This window comes from Pelodiscus sinensis, chromosome 2 (genome assembly GCF_052426305.1).
Source record: "Pelodiscus sinensis isolate ZL-2025 chromosome 2, ASM5242630v1, whole genome shotgun sequence".
NCBI lineage: Eukaryota > Metazoa > Chordata > Testudines > Trionychidae > Pelodiscus > Pelodiscus sinensis.
In genome coordinates, this window is record NC_143053.1 from 109,389,032 (window position 1) to 109,416,123 (window position 27,092).

General features: G+C 44.8%; 1 protein-coding gene across 20 annotated transcripts in view; it reads right to left on the minus strand.

The window, feature by feature from the left end:
• Positions 1 to 1,108: 1,108 nt before the first annotated feature.
• ATXN1 (ataxin 1) overlaps positions 1,109 to 27,092 on the minus strand; it is a 291,336-nt gene continuing 265,352 nt past the window's right edge. For all 20 annotated transcript variants that reach the window (XM_075921210.2, XM_075921216.2, XM_014579569.4 and 17 more), the window contains 2 exons: positions 16,629 to 18,666; positions 1,109 to 3,656 (listed from right to left, as the gene is read on the minus strand). In XM_075921210.2, the coding sequence (XP_075777325.1) occupies positions 3,126 to 3,656; positions 16,629 to 18,506 (2,409 nt within the window). In that variant the 5' untranslated portion in view covers positions 18,507 to 18,666 and the 3' untranslated portion in view covers positions 1,109 to 3,125. The remainder of the gene's footprint in view (positions 3,657 to 16,628; positions 18,667 to 27,092) is intronic.

Below are 27,092 nucleotides of genomic sequence, written 5' to 3' on the forward strand. Positions count from 1 at the left end.
TTCTTTATTAGCCAAAAAAAGATGCATGTGTGGTTTTATTTCAGATTTTCTGAGTATATGTATTATGAATATAGTGGTAGTAACATGAACTAAAATCTAATTCTGCCCCACATCTTTCTATTCCTCTTACCATCAAAGGTTAAAACATAACAAAAACAAAACAAAACAAAACAACAATAAATTGCAAGTGCCCTGAGCGGAGTATATGGAAGATTAAGCAAGTTCTCTGAGCAGAATCGTTAAAAAAAAAAGTACAGCACTAGATAAGCAGTGTGTCTGTGAGAATGAACCTGCTCAGCTATTTGGTAGCCTGCTGAGAGGTTAATAAAACTGAAGGAAATTCAAGAAAAAGTTTCAAGCTATTTTAAAGTTATTTAAATGTTTTTGGTGCACCCCAGAAAATGGTATAAATTAGTTCTGGTGTGAGCTAAATTTCAAGTAACGAATAAAAGAACCAAAAAACTGGGGGGGTTTTCAGATTTTTTTTGTAAATAAAGGAGCTGGAAACACTATATTTTAGGAGAGAGGGAAAATTAGACTTTTAAGGAATTTGTTCATTTTTTATACCGTATCTCTAATTAAGAACTTCCCAAGACTACTTCTCCCTATTAGTACACCTTCTTCAAAAGTACTTGAAGGATGCAAACTCAATCACAAAAGTAATAGTAATATAAGGGGTTGATCATGGAAGGCCTGATCCAAAGCCCACTGAAACCAGTGGGACTGAGTGCAATGGGCTTCTGCTCAGACCTGTTGGCTACGTCTAGACTGGCCCCTAATTCCGGAAAAGTCATGCAAAGCAGGTAAGTCAGAATAGGGAAATCCGCGGGGGATTTAAATATCCCCCGCGGGATTTAAATAAACATGTCCGCCGCTTTTTTTCTGGCTTGGGGAAAAGCCAGAAAAAAGCGTCTAGACTGGCGCGATCCTCTGGAATAAAGCCCTTTTCCGGAGGATCTCTTATTCCTACTTGAATAAGAGATCCTCTGGAAAAGGGCTTTATTCCGGAGGATCACGCCAGTCTAGACGCTTTTTTCCGGCTTTTCCCCAAGCCGGAAAAAAAGTGGCGGACATGTTTATTTAAATCCCGCGGGGGATATTTAAATCCCCCGCGGATTTCCCTATTCTGACTTACCTGCTTTGCATGACTTTTCCGGAATTAGGGGCCAGTCTAGACGTAGCCGAAGTGCTTATAACTTGCACCTCCCATTGACAGGAAACAAAGGTGCACAGCACCTCTGAGGATCCGGCCCTACCTTTATTTCAGATGACCAGGAACAAAAAAAGACTTCGCTGTCTGAAACCCCCGTTCCTGCTTGCTGTTTTGTACCAAATGCTGAAATCTAGATTGTATTTCAGCTGGAAAATGTCATTAAAACAGCAATAATAATAAAATGGTAACAGCTATTTTTTTATATATATAAAAACCTGCTTATGTCTAGAGATGTCTTTTCTGGAAAAGTCTCTCACTGTATCTGAAAGAAAAATTCTCCAAGATGTCCTGTTAGGACCTGGTTCTGTGCGACACATATGGCAGAAAGACCAAAACTGAACTTTAAAAGGAACATAACCTTATAAAATGGCCTAGAGCTTAGGCAGGTTAGTAAATAATTGCTACATTTGTTTATGCTCTCTCAGTCCCCCTCCCTTCCCCACAACATTATTAGGTAAAAACTGCAGGAATACCACACAAATGATAAACTCAAGATGTGCAAATTGCAAGATTCTTTAAAGTCCATCTTTTTCAAAAACACTGGACAATTATTTTTTTCCTCTTTCCTTTTTCCTCTCTCTCTTATTTTATTATCTGTCAGCTCTCACATATGCCTTTAACTCTTTCTCAAGCATTAAAGTTTTAAAAGTGCCTCCTATTAAGTAGTCCTTTGTGGACAATGACTGTCACATACTAGTTCAATAATTCACATTCATCCCTTTGAAACCACATTAAAACTTTCAACATCTTGCTTGTGAGAAAACTCTACATAGTCATATGTAGTTAACAGTGTTGAATAGATTCTTTTTTTTTCTCAAACAGATTAAAGTGAGATACAGTACTTATTGAGTGTTAGACCAGGATGCTCGACAAGAAAGCGTGAACAGGATTTTAAGTGCTTAAAGACATTCTACGTTCATCTTCAACGTCCAGTTCCTTGTGTCACACTGAATTTTGAAAAAAGTGGCACCAGTTGTCCATCGTCATGAACTAAAAACAGTACTAGCGTTAAAGACAAAGATTTGCAACCTAAATGCAAACAATTTTATGTCTGTGCTCTCAAAGGGGCAGTACGCGTCTACCTTGTGGAAGCAAATGTCAATGGCATAACCTGATCAGTTTGTCTAACACTGCTCAGAACCAGGAGTCGCCCCTTAGCTAGGGATCCAAAGAACTTTAGGCTTCCTTCAGTCCTGCTTTGTCATTAAGAAAAACTAGCAGTGTAACAATGCAAGCGTAGAACCTTAATGAATATTACACTCTGGCAACGGAACTGCACAACAAGCTGAAAGAAATGTGTGTGTGGCAGTCACTTTATGAATAAAATTCAGTGCAGTTGGACCCCATGGGGGAAAATATATATACTGTAGAGCCTTGACTAAGAGTTGGTTTGATTGCAAAATGTGTTAAAAGACTATCTGATCCTTTTTGAGAATGTCTGTGTCTTGGGTTCTTAAGAGTTCTCTTGGCATGAGAGAACCCCCTAATGACCCAGCCAGGGAGCCGCAATTCCTCCTTGGGACTGAAACACAACATAATGCATGCAGTGCTGTTTTACCTCCGCTATGGTTCCCTTCTCATCACCTCACACAAAAAAGAACAGCTGGAGTCTGTTCTACACTAGGTGACAGAAAACAGGAGCCATGACAACACATTCATTTCCACTAAGGGTGCATGAAGCATTTACTGCCCCTTCTGTAGCTCTCAATAAACCTAGTCACTGACAAAACACTTGTGGAAAAACATATGCACCTGTCTCCTGCATAATACCAGCTGCAACTATAACAACAAGGTTATAACATAAACCTAAAATAAGATGATAACATGTAAATACTGGGTTATTTAGTCTACAGTACAGTAATCTGGATAAAAATGACAAGGGATAGCCTAATTTCCTTTCCCCAAACAGCCTTTACTTGCCTACATTAGATCGACCTTCAATGCAAATTTTAACCTCCTGAGGAATAAAAGAAGGCTTGGGAAGAGTCAAAGGTGGTTCCTCTTCTGATTTCTCTAGTTTCCGTGTTTCAGGGGCTGACCACCTCCTCTTCCTCGTCACCGTGGGCTTGCTGGGTTCTGATTTGGTGAGCAAAGGTGCTGCAGGCAATCCTATTTTGTCCAGAAACTTCAGTTCACCATTCTCAGATAACATCTGTGCACTTCCCTGATTAATACCATTTTCCTGCTCCACATACCTGTGTCTACTTCCAGCTAGACTGTCATTCTTTGAGTGCTTCAGCAAGATACTAGCTGAATCCATGGGCTGGCCCTTTTTAATAGAGCCATTCTTCAGATTCTTGATAGTAAGCGATATGCAGACATCCCCAACTGAGAGTTTGGAACATGGCAAATCAAAGAGCTGGCTGGTTCTCTCAGGGCAGCAGGACGACCAGCCTTGTCCAAACACAAAAAAAGGATATTCAACCAACACTTCAACGCTGACCTGTAGAAAGAGAAAAGAAGGAGAGAGAGGGAGAGAGAGAACATAAATATAAAAATATTGCTCCACTTCTGTATGTGCCTAGCACACACACAGTTATGGGTCACTACACTGGACAAAAAAAATGTACTGTTTGTCCTTATTAAAAGGGCATTAACAAGTCTTCTGAGACTGGCCAATCTACAGCACAAAACCAGAAAGGTATTAAAGAGGTACAAAACAGACAGACAAAAGCTAGACTCCATCTCTATCTGAAGATGCTTGAGAAGGAACTGAGGGCGATTCTCCCATGCAGCCCTATATCTGGGGCAGGAGGAGATAGGATGCATGTGCAGGCAGAACAGACATTGCTTCAAAAAAATCTTCACTCAAAAGTGCAGGGACACATGCCCACCTGAAGCAGATTCACCAACACGGGCACTACTCAAAGCACAACTCTGGTGTTTTCCTAAATGTCAACCAAGTGAATGTCTCTAGGAAGAGTAATGTGGCTGGGGCACAGGATGGAGAGAGAAGAGATGTTTTATTCCCAGCTCAGCTACTGACCTGTTAGTTAACCGTATACAGGCCAGTTAATCTCTTTGTGTCTCCATTTCTCCATTTGAATAATAAATATAATGATACTCACCCTCCTTGTACAATGGTTTAAGATTTACAGACTTCCAACCTAAGAAGCTTCTGTTCCCCACATCTGATGCAGAGAAAAAGAGCTGCCCTGTTAACTCCTCCTTCCTTCTCCTCTCACATGTAAACTCTTGCCAAATCCTGCTTCTCCCGTTCCATTTTCTCCAACGATGCCCTTTGTTCTATGTCAATAATCCAACACCAACATATTGCTTGTTAATCTCCACTTCTCTGGCCTCCCCTTGCTAGCCTATTCAAAGTGCCACTACCAAGTTCATCTTCTCTTCCCACCTCTTTGCTCATGTCTCCTCTCCTCTCTTGAAATGCTCCATTGTTTTTCCATCTTCCACATGCAGCTCAAGCTTCTCCTTGATACCCCAGGAGAACCGACTGCAATACAGAAATACAATCCTCCCCCTCCCCAACAGTACATCCCTAGCTGTTACCTGGCGCTCCTTGCTGGAACCCATACAGGGAATCATCAAGGAGCTACCACCCATGCTCAATGGAGACCCCCCTTTTCCAGCCTTCAAACAACTTCACAGTCTCCCCAAGCTCATCATCAGAAGCAAGCTCCTCACAGATCAGGACAAACCAACTCAAAACAGCACCAGATCCTACCAGCGCAACAGATACAAAACCTGCAGGCATATCTCCAGTGCTACAATAATATAAGACATCCCACAAGACACCTTTTAAAATCCATGGGACCTACACATGCCTATCAGAATATGTGGTTGTGCCTCAGCATACTTAGGGTACTAAATGCCCCCACCTCAAATCTGTCGGTGAAACCAGACAATTGCTATGCTCAGGAAAACAATAAAAGGCAAAACCACCCTATCACCTGTGGGTGAACACTTTCCACAACGTGAACTCTTTATATCTGACCTCTCGGTTCTCATCCTCAAAGGAAACCTGCACAGCACTTTTAAAAGACAAGCCTGGGAGCTTAAATTCATTAACTTTGCTAGACACTAAAAATCATCACTGAACAGACGCACTGGATTTATGGCTTATTACAACAATCTACAACTAACAACCATCCTTCTTCATGTCCCCCCGCTCCCGCTGTTACTGGAAGGATGTTAATGGGCCAGTTCACCTTCAGTGGTCCCTTGAAATATGTGTTAGCTGCTTAATGATAAATGATTTGTTCCAGCTTGTATTTAGCTGTGACACTCTAAGTTTCCTAGACTCGTGTAAGCTCGCAAGCTTGTCTCTCACCGGCACAAGTTGGTCTAGTAAAAGACATTACCTCACCCACTGAAGTCTAGGATGACTCATATGTTTATATACTTTGCTAGGGCCAGTGTGCTCCATAGCTTATATGTTTGAGTCCTTGTAGAGCAGTAAAACTTCATTTTTTTAAAGTGGCATTCATGTCTACCACCTGACCTCGAGCAATGCAACTGCAAGAATGCTTGGACCCTATCAATTCCACTTCCAATCTTGTGCTGAAAAAGACTGCTTGAGAACGACACAAAGTACTCTTTGCTCTCTTGCTACTCACTGTGCTGTCTTTCCAGCCCAATGAACCAAGGAGCCTCATCATATTTTGCTTATATTTATGTTTGGCATACTCGAGGTTTACTCTGTAAATAGCTAGTATGCAAAACCAGACAACTGCAGATTATGACTCTGTTGATCATGGCTAAATGAACTTCTTAAAACATCCATAAATATATCTCGTATATATTTGAGAGGGTTTGTTTGTCTGTGCATCAGTCTGTTCAAGAACTCTTCTTAAGAACTAGGACCATCAAATTCGGTGTACACCTTCCTCTTACCCTAACTTAAAGCAAGGAAAGGGTTAGGTTGTACCAGAAAAATGAGATGTGCCTGGAATGGGATTGCTTCTCAGAAAACCAAACAGAAAAAAGACAGAATCACCAGGCATGTAAAAGGGAGTGACTGGGGACACCCCTCCTCCAGGACTGCCCCTGTCCCAAGCCTCCCATCCCCCAGGCACCCGCTAGTGAGGACGGGGGAGGCTTCACTCTCCCCTCACCTGATACCTATCAGCAGGGCTCGACAAATACACTCGCCCGCTCACCCGTGGTGAGTAGATTTTACTAGCTGGCGAGTGCAGGGGCGGACTGGCCCGGTGGGCCGTTGTGATGGGCTGGCCGAAGCCCGCACTACGGGCGGCGCGGCCCCATCTGATCTGCCGGCCAGTGGCGGAGCAGAGCGCTGCCGGGGAGAGGGAAGTGCGGCGATTCTCAGTGGCGGGCTGCCTGCGTGCAGCTCTGGCGCAAAGAGGCAGGGCGCGAGCCAGAGGGCGGGACGCTGGCAGACGCCAAGACGCTGGCATGATGTGGCATACTGATGTCACGGCCGGCAACCGCCGGATTCAAAAAGGCTCCGGCAACCCCACAAAGTGGAAGGCAGAAGCCAGGTAGGGGAGGGGCTTGGGCTTGGGCTGTGCAGAGCGGAGGGAAGGGAAGGGAAAGGGAAAAACATGGGGAAGGGGCTTATGCTGAGGGGAAGAGAGAGGAGGAGGTCAGGAGAAGAAGAAGAAGAAAGGGGAAGGCACCAAGGGGCAGGGGTGCAGGAGAGACAAATGCCAGGGGGCCAAGTGCAGACAATGAGGAAAAGGGCAGGAGGGGAGGTGTCAGTGTGAGGGGGGACAGGGTGATGCTGGGAAAGGAGAGGGGAAGGGCATTGGGGATTAGAGGGGGAGGGGAAGGTGCTGGGAGAAGGCTTGAAAGAAGGGGTGGGCATGAGGAGGGCATGTGTGAGGGCACAGGGGCATGAGGGCAGAGGGTGGTGAGGGGGTGGGTATCAGGGAAAAAGAGGGCAAAGGGGACAGGGGCAGTGAGGGAAGGGGGAGGCACCAGAAGGGTGCAGGTGCCAGGGGATTCTGGGGGTGAAGCAGAAGGGCAGACACCTGCAGGGGAGGGACCAGCACCAGAGGAGAGAGGCAGGGCAGGTGTGTAGAGGGAGGTTTTAGGAGAGGGGATGAGGAGGGGTAGCTCACATGATCAGAGTGGGGCTACTGGAGGAGTGGGCACGGGGCAAGAAGGGCTGGTGGAGGGGGCCAGGTCTCAGGAAGGCGGGGGGCAGGTCTCAGGAAGGCTGAGGGCAGTGAGAAGGGCAGGAGTCAGGACAGCAGAGGCGGGTGAGGGGTTGGGGGGAAGCAGGCACCGGGGAGCTGATGGAGCAAGGGGAGGAGACATGGCAGCAGAGGGAAAAGGTAGAGGTTTATAAGATATTTATTAATAACTTATTAGTAATTACTGTTCTTATTCTTATTAGGAATTTATGCTATTAAAAAAACATTTTTGGGGGCAGGGGGTGGCGAGTCCCTTTTTTGTCTGGCAAGTAGAGTTTTCCATAACTTGTCAAGCCCTGCCTATCAGAACATTGCTAGCTGTTTGCCTTCATCAGGGAGCAAGGGGAAAGTGCAGTTTGCTGCATTCTTCACTCTGGCTTGGGCAGCCGGGGGGGAGGGGCAGACTAACTTGGTCCTGTCCCAGTCGAGGGGACATGCACTCCTCCCCTGGCTGTACCTGCTGGAGCTGCAGCTGTCACAGAAAGGCACTTCTCCTCTGGTCCCAAGCAGCTGCAGGGAGAGAGGGCTGGGTTAGTCCTCTCTCCCTGGGGCAGCCTTCATACTGAACCCCTCATCCCCATCCCCATCCCAGAGCAGTGATTTAAATGAAGGAAATTAAAACTGATTTGAATTACGGACCCAAGCAACAACAGGCAATTCTTCTAGTAGTATACACTTATGTGATTAGGCCACAGGTTAGCATTTTGGAAATTCTCTGGGCACAGTATCAGACTTTTATGAAGAATTAAATAAAGATGCAAAAATAGTGCTGGAACATTCAAAGCATGAATGAGCTGCTAGGTCCTACTGTAATATAAAAATAATAATATGGCACCTCAAAAATTATAAATAACAATAACAAATCTTGTAGATGTAACCAATATCTATCCATGAATTAAGACCTGCATTCTGCAAGAGGTCAGACTTTATAATCATAATGGTCCCTTCTGGCCTTAAACTCTATGAATTACAGGTGGTATATATCAACCATTGCTACTTCATAATGTAGAAAGTATTCCAGAGCCAAGAATTTCTAGGTTTCACACAGTAAGTGGCCTGGTTTTTCAACAATCCTGAGCACCCAATAGCTTGTGATGACTTGAATGGAAGCTGCTGGCTGACTCTGAATCTACTGTCTATTAGATCTCTTTGGTTTCACTATCTCCTCTATATATTTTTTCTTCTTCTCTTCCATTTCTATTGGTCTTCTTTCATTTTCCCTCAAACATGCCTCATGTACCCTCTAAAGCATGGGTTCCTAAACTGGGGTGTGTGAAGAAATTCCGGGGGGGGAGGCAAGGTGACCCAGCCTCCCCACCATTAAGTTTTGCTGCCCTGTTCAGTTCCTTTTTTTTTTGTTTGCTCAACAAGTTTTGCTGCTATTTGGGGGCTGAGAGTTTTTCAAAAATTCAAAAAGGGGGGCATTATCCCCAAAAGTTCGGGAACCACTGAAGGGTACACTGCTCACTGACTCCAATCTTCATCTGGAGGTAAGACATGGTTGCACCGCATCTCTACCTGCTTTCTATAGAGTTTAATATATAAGCACGTTCTTAACATGTAATTCATTAAAACAACTTTCCAAAACTGCAGGTGGTGAACTTAAATAACAAAGATGGCAGGATGCTAACCACTGAAGTATTTCTGTGGTTCAGCAATGATGTTTGAACAAACAGGATATAGTTGTTACAGCTGGTACACGTTTTAAAATGATGAACATTAGGAGCTGCCTCTGTTTTAGACAACTACCCTGAAAAAAAAAACTGGTTAATAGGAATGGTGATTTTTCTAAGCAATGAAATTTCAGTCCCTCCCCAAAGTGGAGCCTGAGTGAACATGTCCTGTATTTTTTACTTACACATACGTTTTTTTAAAAAAGGTGACTCCATCTGAGTCACCCGACCTTGCTGTATTTTCTTAGGAGAGAAGCGAGACTGTTTTAAAATCTTATCTCCATGTTTCTAGCATTTCAACAATAAAGCAAGAAAATGAAACGCATGCCCCTCTCGAAGAACCTCTGGAGGGGATGCTTGAGATCCTGTATACCCCCATGTTGTAAGACCACTTGTGAAAACAGTCAAACCTTTTCAAGAGAGCCAAATATCTGTGAATGTTTCATCTAAACCATTTAATCGTTTCAATTCGCAGTCTGACTCATTATTTAGTGGAAGTAATTTCCGTTGTTCAGGAAACACACCCTGGCACTGGAAAGCCTGCGATACATGCTGTGAACGCCAATTTCTATGAAATGTCATCTGCATCGCTTAGACTGCAGTGGATTTTATACAGCCATGGAAGAACTTTAGGCTTGGGGCTCACTGCTCTGGCTGCTTTAATAAACAAAAAAGCAGAAACGGTAAAGGGTGATGTTGTTAATTTGTGGTCTGACTGTCTACTTTCTGGCCAAGTTTCTTCCTCTGTGGTGTATTAAAACTTGATTAAGCTACTCTGGCCACAGGGGTCCCCAAAGATCAGTCCAGCTACAAACTTCTTCAGAACATGGAAAATAAAGGTACAAATGTGTTAAGATAATACTCGTCATACCATCATTCTCTGCAATATATTGCTGTACGAGCTAAGGATGTTAAGGACTAGTTGACTAGTCACTTCCCCCCAGCTGCCTCTATCAGATGGAGGCAGCAAAGGGGTGGAAGAAGAAGGGGCAGCACCACACAGAGCCCGTGATCAGTTCCATGTGGCGCTGCCGTGGTGGCGTTTCAAAGTGGCAGCGCTGTGTGGAGCCTGGGGTCAGCTGGGGCCTAGCTGATCCCGGGCTCCATGCAGCCTTTCTGCGGAACCCAGGGTCAGCTGGGAATTCCCCAGCTGACCCTGGGCTCCGTGCACTTTGAAATGCTGCACAGAGCCTGGGATCAGCTGGGGAGTCCCCAGCTGATCCAGGGTTCCGTGGAAATGCCATGCGAAGCCTAGGATCAGCTGACGAGTCCCCAGCTGACCCCAGCTCCTTGCGGCATTTCAAAGTGGCAGCACTGCGTGGAGCCTGGGGTCAGCGGGGGACTCTTGTACATTTCAAAGCTGGCACGCCGTGGGCAGCCCGGGGCCAGCGGGAAATCCCGCTGACTCCGGGCTCCATGCAGGCGCTTCCACTTAGAAATGCATAAGAGCCTACTGGGGTTCTTGTACATTTCAAAAGAAGAATGCGGAGGTGCCTATCGACTAGTCGAGTAGTTGATGGAAATTCTATCGACTAGTATATTAATCGATATTTAACATCCTTAGTATGAGCACCCATCTAGTGAAGGGCTGAGCATCCTCATCTTTTAAAGTCCATTGGGGTCCAGGAGCTTAGCATTTCCTAAGAGGGTGTAATTCAACTAGTTCCAGAGAGGCAGCACAAGGCCTTCTGCTGTGCAGAAGCAAATGGTGCTGCCTCACTCTCTTAGTCCTGAGGAAGTGTGTCAGTGCAGAGCTGGTGTGGAGAACAGTCCATGGGAGCGAGCTGAGGAAGCTGATCTAGCTGGGTTAGCCTTCTGCAGTCACTCATCCCCTGGCCCTGAGGAGGAGGCAGGAAATTGAAAGCGGCAGCCTGTGGGAAGAGCGTGGCAGTCCTACTCTGAGGGAACTGTGCTGCCATGGGAGAAGAGGTTCCCATTTGCACTGTGAAAGCACCAAGTCTGCACCTGCGCGCGCGCGCACACACACACACACACACACACACACACACACACACACACACACACACACACACACACACACACACACACACAGCTCTGCCCTTGTGGGAGTCCCATGAGGGGCACAGACCGGAGACATCAATGTTTCTGGAACATTAACTTCCCAGCTTCATCCACTCACCCCCCCGCACCTCACCCCCAACAGATCATAAAACAACTAGGAAAAAATCCGTAGGCTGAAACTCAGGGAGTTTTCTGGCCACCATGTGGGAAAATCTTGCATACAGAGAAAGCATCTGTCCCTAGGTTTCATTGGTTTTGTGGATTACACATTTTTAATGCTTGTCTGCTGTGGACACAGGATACATGGCTCCTCCTTCTATTTCCTTCAGTATCAGTGATGGGCCTGGTGGTTTCTGCTCCAGCCTAACATGGAGGCCCTACAATAACCTCTCCTACCAGTGACTTCTGGAATATTGGTGCCACTGGACTGCCACTGTCAGAAGAATGGCCTCCTGGAGAGAGAAACAATCCTAACACTCAGAGGCTCCCAGACCGACCTCTCCACAAACCTGACTAGCACCGGGCAATTAAATGATGATTCCCAAAGGAAGCAGCCTCAGTTTGCCAGTGGCCTGGCTGGCTAATCCCCACACATTGAACGTCTAGAAGCTAACAATGCCCGCAAGTAACACATTTAAACATACAATATGGCCTCCCTGTCATGCACAGGAATATAACATTATTGCCCCTCTCAATAGAGAGCACAATAAAGCGTACAGCAGAGTGTGCTCCATCTGTAGCAAAGCGCAGTCTAATTCCCTCATATTTCTGTTGCCATGTGCCAAGGATAATTGAAAGTGGAGAGCAAAGCAACAGAAAGAGTGACTGATTCGTGTGCGCAGAGAAATAGATGGTAAGCTAGACAGGATGAAGCACTTAAAATATACTTAAGGGAACAATGCTGAGCTGGCGTAGGATTGGACTACATGACCTAATAGGGCTTTTCCATCTTGAATTTCTATAGTCTTATTAAGAACAAGAGATGGTGAACAAAATGTGTTCATCATTTTGTTCTTTTTCTTTTGTACTGTACTTTAGTTTCATGAGGAGGTGACAATGCAGCATATATTGCCATAACTATAAGCAGGAACGAAAATCTTTTTTTTTAAAAAAAAGCCAGCACTGCAGAAGATTTATTTTGCTTCTGCTGTGTATATTGATCAAGTGTAAGTTCTGTGGAATTACTGTACATCTTCTGTTTCCTTCTAAGGCAGCTCATTGCAGCAAGGGGGGAAAAAAGATTATAATGATGTGTATGCTGTTACCAGAGTAACATTAAGAATTATAAATGATGTTCCAAATCTTTAGGTCTTTTTTCAGGCAAAGCTCCCATTTGACTCCAGTTTGACCACAACTGCACAAAACAAAGTAAGGAAGGATCTCTGGGTTTGGTTCAATAAAAATAAATATAAGAAATGATATAATCATAACAGAGTAGTGTGGTTCGTAGTACTGAACATGGTTTAGGGAACCACAGATGCCACATTGCTAAGGACATCTCTTCCACTGAATTGCTGCATGGCTCAGGACAAATTATTTAACCTTTCTTTCTAGGTTTCCAAATCTATGCAATGGGGATAAAAATACTTTATTACCTACTTCACAGATACAGTGTGAGGATTAGATAATTTCTGTACAGATTCTGAAGATGTGAATTTGCCATTAGCGCCCAGAAATCATTAGGACAAATATATTTAAATGACAGCTAATTATAACAACAATATTGTAGATTATATGAATAATCTACTGTGTACATTATATTAAAATTATACTTAGGCCCCCAGAATACACTGGAAGAAGTATTCATATGAGAGCTATTTGTAAACATTTTAATGGTCACAGTATTTTATTATAATGAGCTCCGATTTAAATATACTCCCCCCCAATGTATTCTGGGAGCTAATATATATTTTACATATAGAAATATCGGAATGTGAGGCTATTACTACAGGCTGGACTTTCCTGGTCTGGCACCCTCGGGATCTGACCAACCCCGAATCAGGGAATTTGCTGGATGAGAAAAGGTTCCCTGCCACAGACCCTCAGCCTTCAATTCTCAGCTTTGCCAGCTCTGGGGGCCCCCTCATTACTTCCAGCCCCAGCCGGCCCTGCTGCTGCTGCCCTAGCTGGAAGCTTCTTGAAGGCTCCAGATGCCCCCACTATCATGGGCTGCCATAGGCTCCAGCCCCACACTGCTGTGGGTCCTACCCTGGCCTCACTGCCACAGGCTGCCATGGGCTGGCTCTGGCCCTGTCCCATTGCCACAGGCTCCATGCTCCCGTGGGCTGCCCAACGCTCTGGCTCCAATCCTGCACTACCGCTGGCTGTCAACTGCCTGGTCCTGCACTGCAGGTGCTGCCCCGGGTCCAGTCTCAGTGCTACAAGCTGCCAGGGGTTGCTACCGGTTCCAGCCCTACTGCTGCAGCCTGCTCAGGGTTGCCGCCAGTCTCAGCTCCTGCCCTGTCCTGCTGCTTCATCCCAGCCCCGCTTTTGAACTGCCTTCCTGCCACGGGGCTACCGGGCTTTCTGAGCCAGGAACATCCGTGGTAGCGCTGGACCACAGATGCTGCCAGACCAGCGATTGCCAGTTTGGGGAGGTGCAACCTGTATTCTATATGCATGTAGCAAAAAAACCTTCTGATCCCTCAACACAAAACTTCATAGTGTGCATTTCCTAACTGTAATGGTCATGTGCCTACTAATGAGGTTAGATACGTTTTAATATCTAAGTTACACTGTGGATGAGGTCATCAGAGACTTTGGACACACTGAGTTGAAATATTTCTCTCACCAGGCGCATTAAAATCAGTGAAGTGCTTGTTGCTATACTGGGACATGGCTGATCTGGGAAGAGACTCAACCTCTGGAATCTACAGGAAACCTAAATTAAACCCACATTTTAATCCTCTCTCTACGTGACTCTCTCTGAATTCTGGAAGCATCCCTTGTGGGAAGCACAGCTGGTGGAGTATTTTAACTGAGATGTCGTCAGCTGGATTCTTATAGGCTTCTTGAGAAGTTGACACTTCACTGGATGAGACAGTGCCTTGCAGTTTTGTTTTTATAGCCAGCAACTCACCAGCTTTCTACCAGATGATGGCACCCTATCCTTCTGCAAGGGAGCTGCGTGCAGCACTACAGCACACTGGCTACACTGACATATCTGTGAACAAGAGAAAACATAAACGCTACCTACTAATTTGTACCTCTTCTGCTGGTGCAGAGACCAGTGGTCCGGCTGAAGAGAGAGCAAGATGAAAATTGCAGATGGAAAATTAATATCTTTGAAATTTCATTATTCGAAGCAACAATTTATAAACAAATTAAAATAACTGCTTCTGATCCAGGGATTGTTTTTCTGATCATGGAGCCAAAGAAGAGATGTCAGGCTCTAAGCCAGGAGTGGGGAACGTAAGGCCTGGGGGCCCCTGGCTTGCCTGGATCCTAACCCCAAGGCTCAGGGCTCCCCTACCCAGCACTGGGTAGCCCATGCTGGCACTCCAGCTCCCTCTCTCCCCCGCCACTCCTGGCAGGGCTGCAGTACACAGAATCTACTAGGCTGGTCCCCCCCATGCTTTGGTGTGCGAGGGGAATGTGAGGAGTGTCTTTCACCTTCTCAGTCAGGGGCCACGTCAGTGAGAGTTTCTTTGGGTTTTTTTTTCTTCTCACTTGTGTGTGGGCCCGAGTGATTTTTCTGTGGATCAGTGGCCCCCGAACCAAAAAGGTTCCCCACCCCTGCTCTAAGCCTGCACTGCAGTGATATCACTCCTTATGTCTCTCCAACTGACAGTGTTAATATAAAAATATATGCAATGAAAAACAATATACTCACTTTCTTGCTTGGATTACTGATATTACCAGAAGCCCAAATTCTCACAATAGTGTATCTGTGCATAAATGGGAACCCAACTGCACACTTAATTTGCGTGCTCAGTTACCTGAGTGACAGATCATATATAGGAACTCGATTGTACACAAGCAGTTATGGAAGCACAGGCCTTGGATTGAAAACTCAGAAGAATTTTAGAGTTATAATTTACTCCTCAACATTGCTATTGTTTGTTTCTTTTCTAACTTTCTCATTTTGGAAAGCAATTCTAAATCAGTTAGTTTCTAGCCCACCCCTCTCTGTGATTCTCATGTGCCCACTATCATTGTGCAGTAGGTTCTGAAAAATGCAAAGAAACATTTAAAATCAAATCAAAAGCACTTACAGTGAAGTTTGTTTTGCTTTTCAAAAAGTCCCCAAATACGTCTATGAACTTAACTGCTATCTAATGCATCTCATCTATTCCTCTGCTCATCAATGGAGAACCTGAGCTACTTGGATACTGGATGGTATCAAATTAACTGTTTTGTGATCAATAAACCCTGGGTCCAAAAGGTCCTTCGCAAAGTTGCAATTTCCTTCTTTACAATGCAAAGTACAGAAGTGTGGTTAGCCTAGGCATGGGTGTGATTTTTCTTTTTAAACTTCCCTTGAACACACACAGTGTGAGACGTGAGGGAGAGCCGTGCAGTGTCTAAACCACTCATAACCAAAATCTGAATGATCCTCTGTGTACAGTTTCAGTGCCTTCAATGTGTCAGTGAAAACATTCCAAGAGACCTCCAAGTTTCAAGCCACGGAAATTCACAGCCTTGTCCCCTCTTTACCACTCCAAGACAATTTTTCATTTGAGACTATACGGGACTGGAGCCTCTGGAAGCAGGATTCAAAACGGAAACTCAGCTGTCAGAATAAAAAGCGTATACTTTTGAGGTTTAAACGGAGTAATTTTATGTGTTAATACCTCTAGGATCACTGCTCAGATTTGATTCTTTCTTTGGGTCCTCTAGTAGTAAAGTACAATGGGGCTTATTTCCAATACTTATCACTGTCTACCAGGGCCATGCAGTCTCAGTGCCTGGGTCAATGGACTAGAGACTCAAAAGACCTGAATTCTATTCCTGGATCTGGCACAGACTTGCTTTGTGACCTTGGGCAAACCCCTTATGTATTTCTCTTCCCCCTCCCCATCCTTTGTTTGCCCTGTCTATTTAGATTGCAAACTATTCAGGTGAGGGACCATTCTTTTGCTATGTACAGTGCAGCTCTGATGTTGGTTGGGACCACCTGGCACTATCCTAAATACAAAAGTAACAGTGCTAATGCCTAAAGATTTGCAATATGATCTGGGTTGTTGAGCTAACAATTTGAAACAAGTACACAACTGATCCCTTCTCCAAGGCTCAGTTAAACCATACAGTGATTCTACTTTTCCCCCACCATTACTCTGGTGTACCTCCACTATCCTAAACTGAGTTTAAATTGGTAGCGAGAGGAGAATCAGGTCTTCTTGTCTCCCCGAACAAGACCTACCATTGCATAAAACAGGCCCGATTTATTTCTGATATAATTCTACTGCCTCCATTGGAACCATCCAAGGGGTGACTCTGGGCCAGTGAGATCTTTAACGTGGTGTGCCTGGTTAAATGTGTGGCAGATGAAAAACTAAGAATCTAACCCCCTCTTGCAAGGCGCCGTAAGATAAGTTGCTTCCAGGAAGATAAAAAAGTGGTAACTTTCCACTTACAGCCACAAGCAGCAAAGCTCATTACCTGTGCTCGATGCTCTCCAACTGCAAACTGTATCACAGCAATGCCTGGGTTATGGCTGTCTCCAATTCGCTCCACTGTGCTGGAGTCTATTTTCAGGTCATTGCTTATTTCTGCACTCTGTATAAAGTCTTCTGTTTTTAAGTCCTCTACTTTCTTCAGCTCCCCATTGGCCAACTGAATGATTGACCCTTTCATGAAGTACGGAGGCAGTGTAGGAGGAGCTGCCGTTGGAGAAGCTACGGACTGCACCACTGGGAGGTGGATCTGGGCCTGCACCACGGCTGCTTGGTAGGCCGGCTGGGTTGCAAGCGACTCAGCATTGAAATTCTCACTCTTCGGAATGGCGGTAGTGACAAATGTATGAGGCACTGCTGCAAACTGGGGAGATGAAGTGACTATAGCAGGTGCTACTCCTGATGATTCAACGTCTGCATTGCCAACTGGTATAAGCAGGGGCTGGGTGCCAGGGATCACCAGGTGCTGTGGCAGGCTTCCAGGGTAACCAATCGCTTGCTGCTGACTGCTCAGATAGCCAATTACCGGCGGCTGGGCCCCGGCGTAGAAGGCTGTCGCTGGCAGCCCGACAGGGAGTTGCTCTGAGGCGCTGTGGGTGGTCTGAATGACCGTGTGAGGGGAGAGAGTGGCGACCGCTTTCACCCCCTCGTGGCCCATAGTCTGTTGCGGAGACAGAGCATAAGACCTATGGGCTGACTTTCCTAAATGCAAGTTTCCCTTGTCGTTAAGGACCGAAGGAGGAGTTTCTCTGTTGGTGGCCTGCTGTACCTCCATATCCGTCATGGGCGTGTTGCTGTTAGGTACAACCATAACAGAGGCCCGGATGCCTGAGGAATCCCGTGCACTGTATTCAGCAGGACTCGAGTGCACCACCACATGCCTGGTCTCATAATGATGGGCAGCTGGTTTATTGCCTGCTTTGACTAGACTCACATCTCCAGAGGGCGAGAGGCCATACCGCCGGCTTTTCTCAATCTCCCCATTCAATATTTCCTTCGCCTGCATAGCCTGCAGCCTGCTGCTCTCGGCTTTCTTGGTAGGATCCCTCGTGGCGAAGTGGCCCCCAGAGTCCGAGTACTGCACCACCACCTGGGAGGGGGGACCGAGGGTGAGGGTGTGCGGAATCGCTGATTGGTGGGGATGCAAATGGACTGGGATGGCCGGAGGAGAGACATTTCTGACCGCGCTGTGGGGAGAACTGGAAATGTGGACATACTGGTTTTGCTGGGTCGGTGGAGGAGACCCTGCTGCAATCAATCCAGGGGTCCTGACTAGATGCTGCTCAACTTTGTGCCCCTGCTGACTTAAGCTGCTCATGTTGGCCAGCAAAGTGGAATAAGCCTCCAGCTGGGAACGCTGAGATGGAGTGGTTGCAACAGCAGTGGCAGAGGCTGCCGCACAGGTTGCGGAATTGCCTGTTGGGGAAATCAACTGGGAGGGGATGAATCCGGCGTATGGTCCACTGTACTGGGGCCCAACGAACTGGAAAGTGTGCTGCAGGTGCGTGTACTGCACAGGGGACACTGGCGTCCCTGACTGTGAGAGTGCGGACGAGTACACGGTGGGAAGTGTTGAGGCTGGAACAGACCTGGGAGCACTGGGTGGGGAATAGTCCATTCCTGTAGATGGTGCTTTGTTTAAACTCTGCTGTAAACCCATCTCCACTGAGCTCCCAGCAGGCCTGTGCCTTGCGCCCATGCCACTCTGGCTGCTGGATGTATTGGGGAGCCATGGTAAGTTGTCCGTGCGGTGGTTTTCGTTTGGCAGGACCACTGGCTTCACCTCAGACGGTAGGCTGGTGGAGGGGATTTCTCGCTTTTTGGGTGGCAGGCATTCGTTGCTCCTCTCTTGGTTGGATTTCATCTTTCGCCGTCCCCCCTCCAGTGTTCTGGCTTTACTGTCTGGCTGGTTCTGATTTCAGTCTGATAAATGGAAAGTCACATTTGATTTCTGAAAGGGATCCAGTGACTTCATGAGGAATCATCTCCCTGTGAGCACAATCCTCCAGCAGCTGCTCTGGATTCTGGAATGAGCAAAGGGAAAAAAGGGAAATCAAAATATTAGCACTGGGGAAAAAAATGCTCTACAAAATTAAGACCAGACCTTTAGTGCTGCATGTACTCCAGGGATCCGTTTATTGCTGTACTGTAAAAGCAGCTAAACATTGGACATATCAGTTAACACATCATGAACATTATTAAGACATTAGACAAATCAAAACTCAAAGTACACAATTTTCAGCAGTTAACAGTGGTTAACTTATTTCTTAACACCTGGAGTCTCTTTCTTTCTTCCTTTGTGAAAAAAGCCTTGTTTTCAAAATATATATTTCGTTCCCCCTCTCCCTCACCCTCCAACCCCACCAAATGATTGTATGAGCTACCCTAGCAAGTTCTGTCACTGCATTATCTCCTGCACTACTTGACAGGGAAAGCTGAAGAACCACATGGAAACTATTTACATTAGCAACAAGTAACTGTTAGGAGTATATAAGGAAGGTGTGTTACATCTGAACACTTATGCCTGAGTCACCAACAGTGACTTCATTTCGTTTCGGTCTGCACAGCAAACACGGCAGTTACCTTTTTCCTCTCCCCTCATGCCACAGCTCATTACAATGAGACACAAGTACCCTTCATCTACTAGTCTGGCAATAAACCTGAGCCAAGCCATTTATTTACAGCAGTAGCATAAAGCCAAATATGGCTGGGGGACAGATTTCTCATGAGGTTTCTGGTGCTTTTTGAGCCCTCTCTGCTATTGGCCACTCACAGGAAAGTGACCATGTAGATCTCTATCCTGGAAAATGATTGGTTGCTACATATCTGCCTACTCAGGTTAAACTGTACCTACGCGTTTAAAACTGTACACCATGATGATGACCCCACACATAGCTCCTACTGGATCATATTCCCTTGTTTCTTAGCAACCAATGAACTATGAGACACAGCTGCTGTCTGTAACAAACAGATTTCCACTAGTGCAGGGGGCAGAGCATTTACAAAGTCAATGGGAATTGCTCTCTAACAAGAAGCAGATTAAGTATTCCTCCTAGGAGGCCACAGCTTGAGCAAGGACTTCATAGCCAAGAAGCAGAGCCGTAAAGTTCAGAGCAGAATTCGGGTTTGAATGTTCCCGGAGTTGAGAGATGGCTGAGTTTGTCCCTTCCTGTGCAGAGATACTGGCGCTCACTAGCAAAACTGGAAACCTGACCTTCACCAAAGTTGCAGGGGGTGGGGTTCTGGTTTGCACCCAGTTTAAGAGCAAAGAGAACAGGAAACTAAAGTCTCATGGTTTTATATAGGGTTTAGGCAAAATGTCATCTCTTCCCTCTGCCTGAGCTAAAAAGATTATTTTTGCCATCTTTGATATAGGAAACAAAGTCTCTTTAAATTTTTTCATTACCCACTAAAGAAAATTCTCAAAAATTCACTACTTAGTTAGACACTAAAAATCATGGGCTGAACAGAGACACTGGATTTATGGTGTATTACAACAATCTGTATCCTGCAAACCTCCTCTTTTTGTCCTATGACTATGGAAGTGTTAACGGGACCCTCTCCCTTGACTGGTCCCACACAGTATGTGTTAACTACTTACACTTAACTATCTGCTCCACTCCTAGCTGTGAGGCTTGGAGATCCTTCCCCAGACACAAGAAAGGGCTCTGTGTGGCTCAAACACTTGTCTCTCTCACCAACAGATGTTGGTCCAATAACAGATATTGCCTCACCATCTTGTCTCTCTAAAGAAAATAATGACGTGCCCGTTTATTCCCTTACATGTTTTTTCATGTCACAGTATTTCCCCCCAGATATCATGATCTCCTGCTGTTGCCTTGTTTCATAATAAAACATTTTACAGCAAATGAAGAGAAGCTCTTTTCATCACCCCCTTTCAGCCACTGCATGTCATCTGTACTGCAGATTTTTTTTTTTAAAGATATGCAAGGGTGGGCGTTGAGAAATCTTATGCCTCACACTCAGAACTTTTAACAAGAATAGCGTATCTTACAAGACACACACACACATACAGAGTGAGAGGGTCGCTTAGTGGAAAGAGATGATATAACAGACATTAAATGTGAACACTATGTAACAGTAATAATAGTTTTCTTATCTTACAGCAAATAATATTCCTTTTGTATCCTTTACCCTCATTGCTTTGGTTCTAGTACAAAGCATAGAACAATAAACTTGCTGTATGCCTCTTGCATAATATTTTGGAGACATGGCAGACTGAGATTAAAACTGGCTTTAAGGTCATCATTTGGATTTATGGCCCCAAATTTGAGCTGTCTTCAAGATATTATAATCTTATGGGGAAAATCTTTGAAGTGTTTGATTGTCTGGGGCAGTCTCCTTTTGAAGTTGATTACTTCATTTCTGTAAATGTTATAAATAGAAAACAATCACCACCACTAGTTTCATAAATGCTGTTATACTTCTCCATGGCTGCTTTTAGAGCAATAATTAGTGCTAGATAGAATTGGCAGGTGTACAAATTATTGGTAGGTTTTAGAGCTCTTAAACAAAAGTAGTCACATTCGCTTCGGTTCTGTGCCAAACCCAGGCAAAAATACTGCTGTGTGGGGACAGTGTGGTCTCTGGTGCTTACAGCAGGGGACGAAGCCAGGTCTCCTGGGTTTTATTCCAGTCTGAGCGCTGACACTGGCTTGCTGGCTGACTCACTTAAAAATTCTGTGTCTCAATTTGTCCATCTGTAAAGCAGGCATAATACAACAGTCCCGAGAAGCTTTGTTAATTCTTGAAAGCTCTTTAAGATCCGGAACTGCTTTCCTACACAAGGGCCAAGTATGATGATAGGCAGAAAAGGACAAAATTTGAAGGTGAAAAAATGGCTTCTAAGTGGCTAAATTAAAGAATATGAAAAACTTAAAAATTTCTTGGAAGTGGCCTTTCAGAAACAGTTCCATGCAGAATGCCAGTTGATACACCCAGTTATAAGGATTTGCCGGGAAGTCTGTTACTACTGTGACTCAATAGGAATTTTAGTTAGACAAGGACAGGCAAGAATCAACAGCCTCTTTATTTGTATTGTTGTTATCGTTATTCATAACAGTTGCTTGCTCTGTTTTGGCAACAGCTAAAATTATTCTATTACCTTGGACTTATAGATTTTTATTTTTAAGTTTAACTAAAAATAAAATTGCCATGCTACATTTGCACAGTCACTGTTAGTTAACTTTAGCTCACTGTCGTGTTCTATCCTGGGCATCAAACTTTGGCACATAAAGCAACAGCTCTCCCTGACTCAGGAAGCGGCGTCAAGGCAAGGGGATAGGACCTATTTTACACGTCCATTTGTATTGCTTCCATTTTTACAGCCAGGTCATACAGAACTTCGGTAGTTGACAAACTTGGTCTGTCCTTTGATCTGTTCTTGAGATGGGCCTGAAGCAACGCCAAGCTCCAAACACATCTGAATTAAAAGTAAAATTTTGGATTGAAATCTGAAACTGACAACTGGCACTTACATGTATAGCAGGCTAAAGCAAAACTTTAAGTATAAATATACTCCAATTTGAGGAAGTTTGTATATGGAAGAGAAGTGATTGGACCTTTTGTGTATAATAGACGAAACCAAAGCCCAGCACTTTAAGGATGTTTGGATTCAGATTTGCCACCTCAAATCTGTTGCTGGCAGTTACACATTCCTCAGTGTAGTTTCACTTTGTAGGGCTCTGTGAAAAGATTTTGTTCTGCTTCCTCTTACATAGGTTTTTATGCCTGAGTTTGGGGTTTGAATAAACCCCTGAAACTCAAAATGAAATTCAATCACAGCAGCCAATCATCAACAGCTTTTGCAATGAATTTATGCAAAATTACAGATTTCTGATTATGAGGGAAAAACTTAAATGTCCAGAAGCAAACCTTTATCATCAACCTAGCGTTGAGTTCATAAGACGACCTGGAACTTGGTTAATTTCATCCAGTTTCATGGTTTTTGTTTTTTGGCAAATATTTCATATGATTCTGATCTTAATCAGTGGCAACAAAACGGCTTCCCATTATGTCCAGGTTCTTGGAGAATGGAGAACAAACAAGCTAACAGAGGGAATGACCAAAATATTAATAGGAAGGAGATTTCAAGTGAAGTATAAATTATTGACCAAAATTCTTAAACCTTGCTAGTAAAATGTACTCTTTGAACTCCTATTGTATAGACAAGTGACAGGATCTCAGAAATGCCGTGCACCCCCTGAAGCAAAAATCATCTCTTTTTTATTTAGGTGCTTGGAATAGTAAGCTTTGGCCTAATATTGTAAGTACAATTTAAATTACAGCCCTGAGGACTGAACAGGGACCATTTGGGCAAAGTGAAGAGTGGGGATCCAGAGCAAAAGGACCATGCGAAAGAATGAGGCAGAGGATGAAATTAAGTCATTCTTTACTTGCTGTCCTAGAGACATGTTCCCATCCTGCTTGAATCCCTAGGCGTGGCTTTATTTAACATCTGTTATTTACACATTTACTTCACTGGATGGTAAGTCGTTCTTGACTTCTAGATTTCCATTTCTCATTCAACGTGAGAGTCTTCAATCACAATTTACTGGATGCATACAACAGCAGTAAATACTGGATGATCCCACCAGCCCTGAGTGCACTGTACCTACGAGTGTGTCTGTCTGCGTGTGCGGAAGGCTGAAGAGGTAAAGAGGACAGAGGAGATTGGCAACAACAGCTGGACTCTGATATCCCTGGCAGCTAGTACACATGGAACATTGCTGAAGTGTCTGGGTAGCCAGTGTCCGCTGGCGACCTGCCCACACTCAAATTCCTGGAAAGGCTCAAGTTGGAGGAGTCCCCATCTAGGTCTGTGCAAGTCTGAAATGGATTGTTCAAGTTGTTCTAAGATTATGCACTTTCATGATTAACTGTGATGTGGTTCTGCAAAGGCCCCAACACATCTACATACCAGAGTAATATTTTCATACTTATTTTTCTACTGAACACAAAGCTCATGAAAACAGCCTCCCTGATATCTCTGGAGACCAAAATACTTTCTATATCCAGAGAGAAGGTATACCAAGGCCATTCATCGCAATGCAAGCTTCCCTTAATGCCTTGGCAATATGCCTTATCCCGGACACAAGAAACCACTGTGGGTCAGAGGGGAGTTGACTCCATGAGCCAGATTTTTAAAGGTATTTAGGTGTTTAAGGATGCGGATACATACCTACTACTCCAATCAGGAATTAGACCCCTTGGCACTTTTGAAAAATCCCACTAGACTCCAACCTAGTTCTGGCACCCCTGGGACCTGATCGGTCCTGGACAAAGGAGTTTGTCAGACTGGGGAGGTCAGTTAGTGAGGGAAAGGTGGAGAGGACGCCAGCCTCCCCGCTGGGCTCTTCTCCCCAGCCACTTGGCATCGCTGCCCCTGGCCCTGCAAGCTCCTGCAGCCCCGCCAGCTTTCCTGCCCCATGAGCTCCGGCAGCGCTGCCAACCCTGCGACTCCACCAGCTGCAGGTTCCATGGCCCTGCTAGCTTCCCTGCTCCGCTGGCTGCGGGCACTGGTGCTCTGTGGGCTCCGCCAGCAATCTCTGCCACTGGGGCTCTCTAGTCCTGTAACATCTGCGCTCCGTTGCTGGACCAGAATGCCCTGGGACCATGGAGGGTCAACCTGTAGTTTGAGTATGTCATTTTCCCACTCAGGCCACGACTGGCAGTTTCACCTACCCTATCAAATCATTAAAAACTGCACTGCCAGCCAAGTGCACAGCCATACAATTTGATCCCACCTGATAATGAACCAGTGCACTAAAAAGACAGACTTTGAATCAATGTGTGGCACAACTCTGTCATGGTATGCTGTATACCACCCTGCAGACTTGACTGCACACCCCATCACTGGTGTCCGTAACACCTGTTAGACAAGCAAGGCTGGAGCCTGTAGAGCACTGAGCGCACTCAACTCCTATTGAGGTCAACAGGAGAAGAGCGAAGTCAACCACCTGCCTCAGAAGCTCAGCATCTGCACATTTGGGCCTGCGTAGATCAGAAGAGGACCAAGTAGTGAACAACTCTGTAGCTATGTTCTGATTCTTAGTTCTATCTGCCAGCTTTCCCCAAACTCTGTGCACTGACATCTGCTAGCTACATATTCATAGTTGTAACTGGCACAGATTTTATTAGCCTTGCCATGTGTAACTTAGTGCCGACCAACAACAGAGATGTACGTTTATGGTCCAATCCTACCAATTTCACAGTTCTTTGGCAGATTTCCCAGGAGGGCCAGCTGCAGCGCTCCATTAACAAGAAACATAAAAAACTCTCTGATAAAATTTGAAAATCTCTTCCCAGAACTAACAGATTCCTGATCAACACCGTATTTGTGTGAAATTGTCCACTGCAGTGTTGGCACTTAGCACGTTTTTGAGAACCCACCATAGAAAATCAATACCATTTTTGCTGAGTGAGCAACCATTTTTTCCATCAGATCAGATATCCTGTGTTGAATATAAAAAGCAACTGATAAAAGCAAACTCTGAGCAGTAGAATGTGAGCTACCCAATAGTTCAATGATACTTCAATATTTTATTATGTGTGCGGTACGTGCATGCACATGTATGGATCAGAGTTGTGATTAGCTGATGATTTAGGGAAAGCAATCTCCAAAGGGTGTGAGTGGCAGTATTCTCAAAACACCAATACATTTAAACATGTGTGTCACAGAAAAAGATGATTTAGAAAACAATGTCAGTGCAAGAGAACAGTTACAGGCTAACTGACTGCTCTTGTTATCTAAATGCTGAATTTGTTGAGATGAAGGTGAGATCTTTATTTCCTAAGCAGGGCACATTTATCCTCTGGCAACGTTCTACTACAATTACTTTAGTTACGCAGACTTAATTATTTTATATGATGGATGTTAGTGAGTGGCAGTTACTCATGGTGCTATTATTAACCTGCTGCATGATGATTAATTTAGAGGTGGATTTAATTTTCAGAAGTTTGCAGACTTCCCAAGTCATTTTACTTGGGCATTGCCGCATAACCCTGTACCTCTCTGCACAAGGAAAAGATGTTTTCCCTTCATCCAGAATCTGAATAATCGTATAATGAGTTTTGATGGCAGCAACAGAACGCACCTATCTGTGCATAGCTATAGATATGCAGCCGTGTGTCTATTGCATAGTAATTTTATACTACTATTTTCCAATATTATTAGCATGGATTCTTTGCAGTCCATTCTCTGAATCCTTTAACTCTCACATTCCTCACACCAAATCCCTTAAACACCTTTTCTAGAATGTTTTGCATTCAGCTACTTTGGAGCAAATCTTGTTTTCTCTGTGCACAGGCTGAATAAACAAGTCATGAAGGGAATGTATTCTCTCCAGCTGTGTCTACACGATAACTTAAGTTGGAATAACTTACGTCGCTCAGTGACGTGAACAAATCACATTCCCGTGGCCACGCTACTCTGAGAGACATAAGTAATGCCGATATAGCTTTTGCCATTTCCAGGGGCTGTGGTGTTAAGCTGATGGGAGAACTCTCCCCCATTGGCTTAGAACAGCTCCACTGGAGAGCTTACAGTAGCACAGCTGTATTGGTGCAACTGCACCACACTAAATTCCAGAGCCTAGCCATGCCCTCCCAAAGCTTCAGAGTCACTCCTCAGCAACTGCTGCAGATTAAGGGCTGCAGTAATGTCTCCAGGCTTGCTACACTCCTCCTCCACTTCAAAGGTACCACTCTCACTGGAGTCCCCAGAAATTCCCTACACATTCCACTGTACTGCCAAGCCTGAGGATTCAAAAGTCATGAAATCAAGCCCCTGCAAAAACATGAGATTGGCTAAAAACTCATGAGACTGTTTTAAGTGTACATTTTAGATCTTTTATTTCGCCTTCTTATGTTTGATCCTTAGGGTTCTCATGCTCCTGTTTTGCCCTGCAACCACGCAGGCTAAAAACTTACTTTTTTCTTGTAAAGGAAAGCCAAGATTCCCATGTAATCATCTGACTCCAGAAGCTGGGGCTTAAAAAATCCCACCACCACCAAATATTGCAGAGCTTGTGATAAAAAGGCAAGAGCTGGCAAAATTAACAGAAAGGAGGCCACTTCTGAGCATGGGGATATGGACCCCAGGTTTCTCCAATACTGTGGAAAATGAAGGAGCATGATTTGTTACTTAGTAAAGGCCTTAAAATAAGCTTTTTGGGGTAGAGACTAGGGACGTTAAAATGTGTTTAAGTAAGTAAATGTGTAACTACTGAAAAAAATTCAGCAGTTACATGGTTAAATGTGGGGCAGGCAGCTCCAAAAGCCAGCTCCCTGCACATACCAGCTTCTGCCTACCCTGCCGTGAACCTGCATGGGGAGCTGGTTTTTAAGCTGGCTCCATGCCCGTACCGGGAGCCTGCATGTAACCCTGAAGGTTAACCAATGAGCCCAGTTACACTTTCACATCCCTACT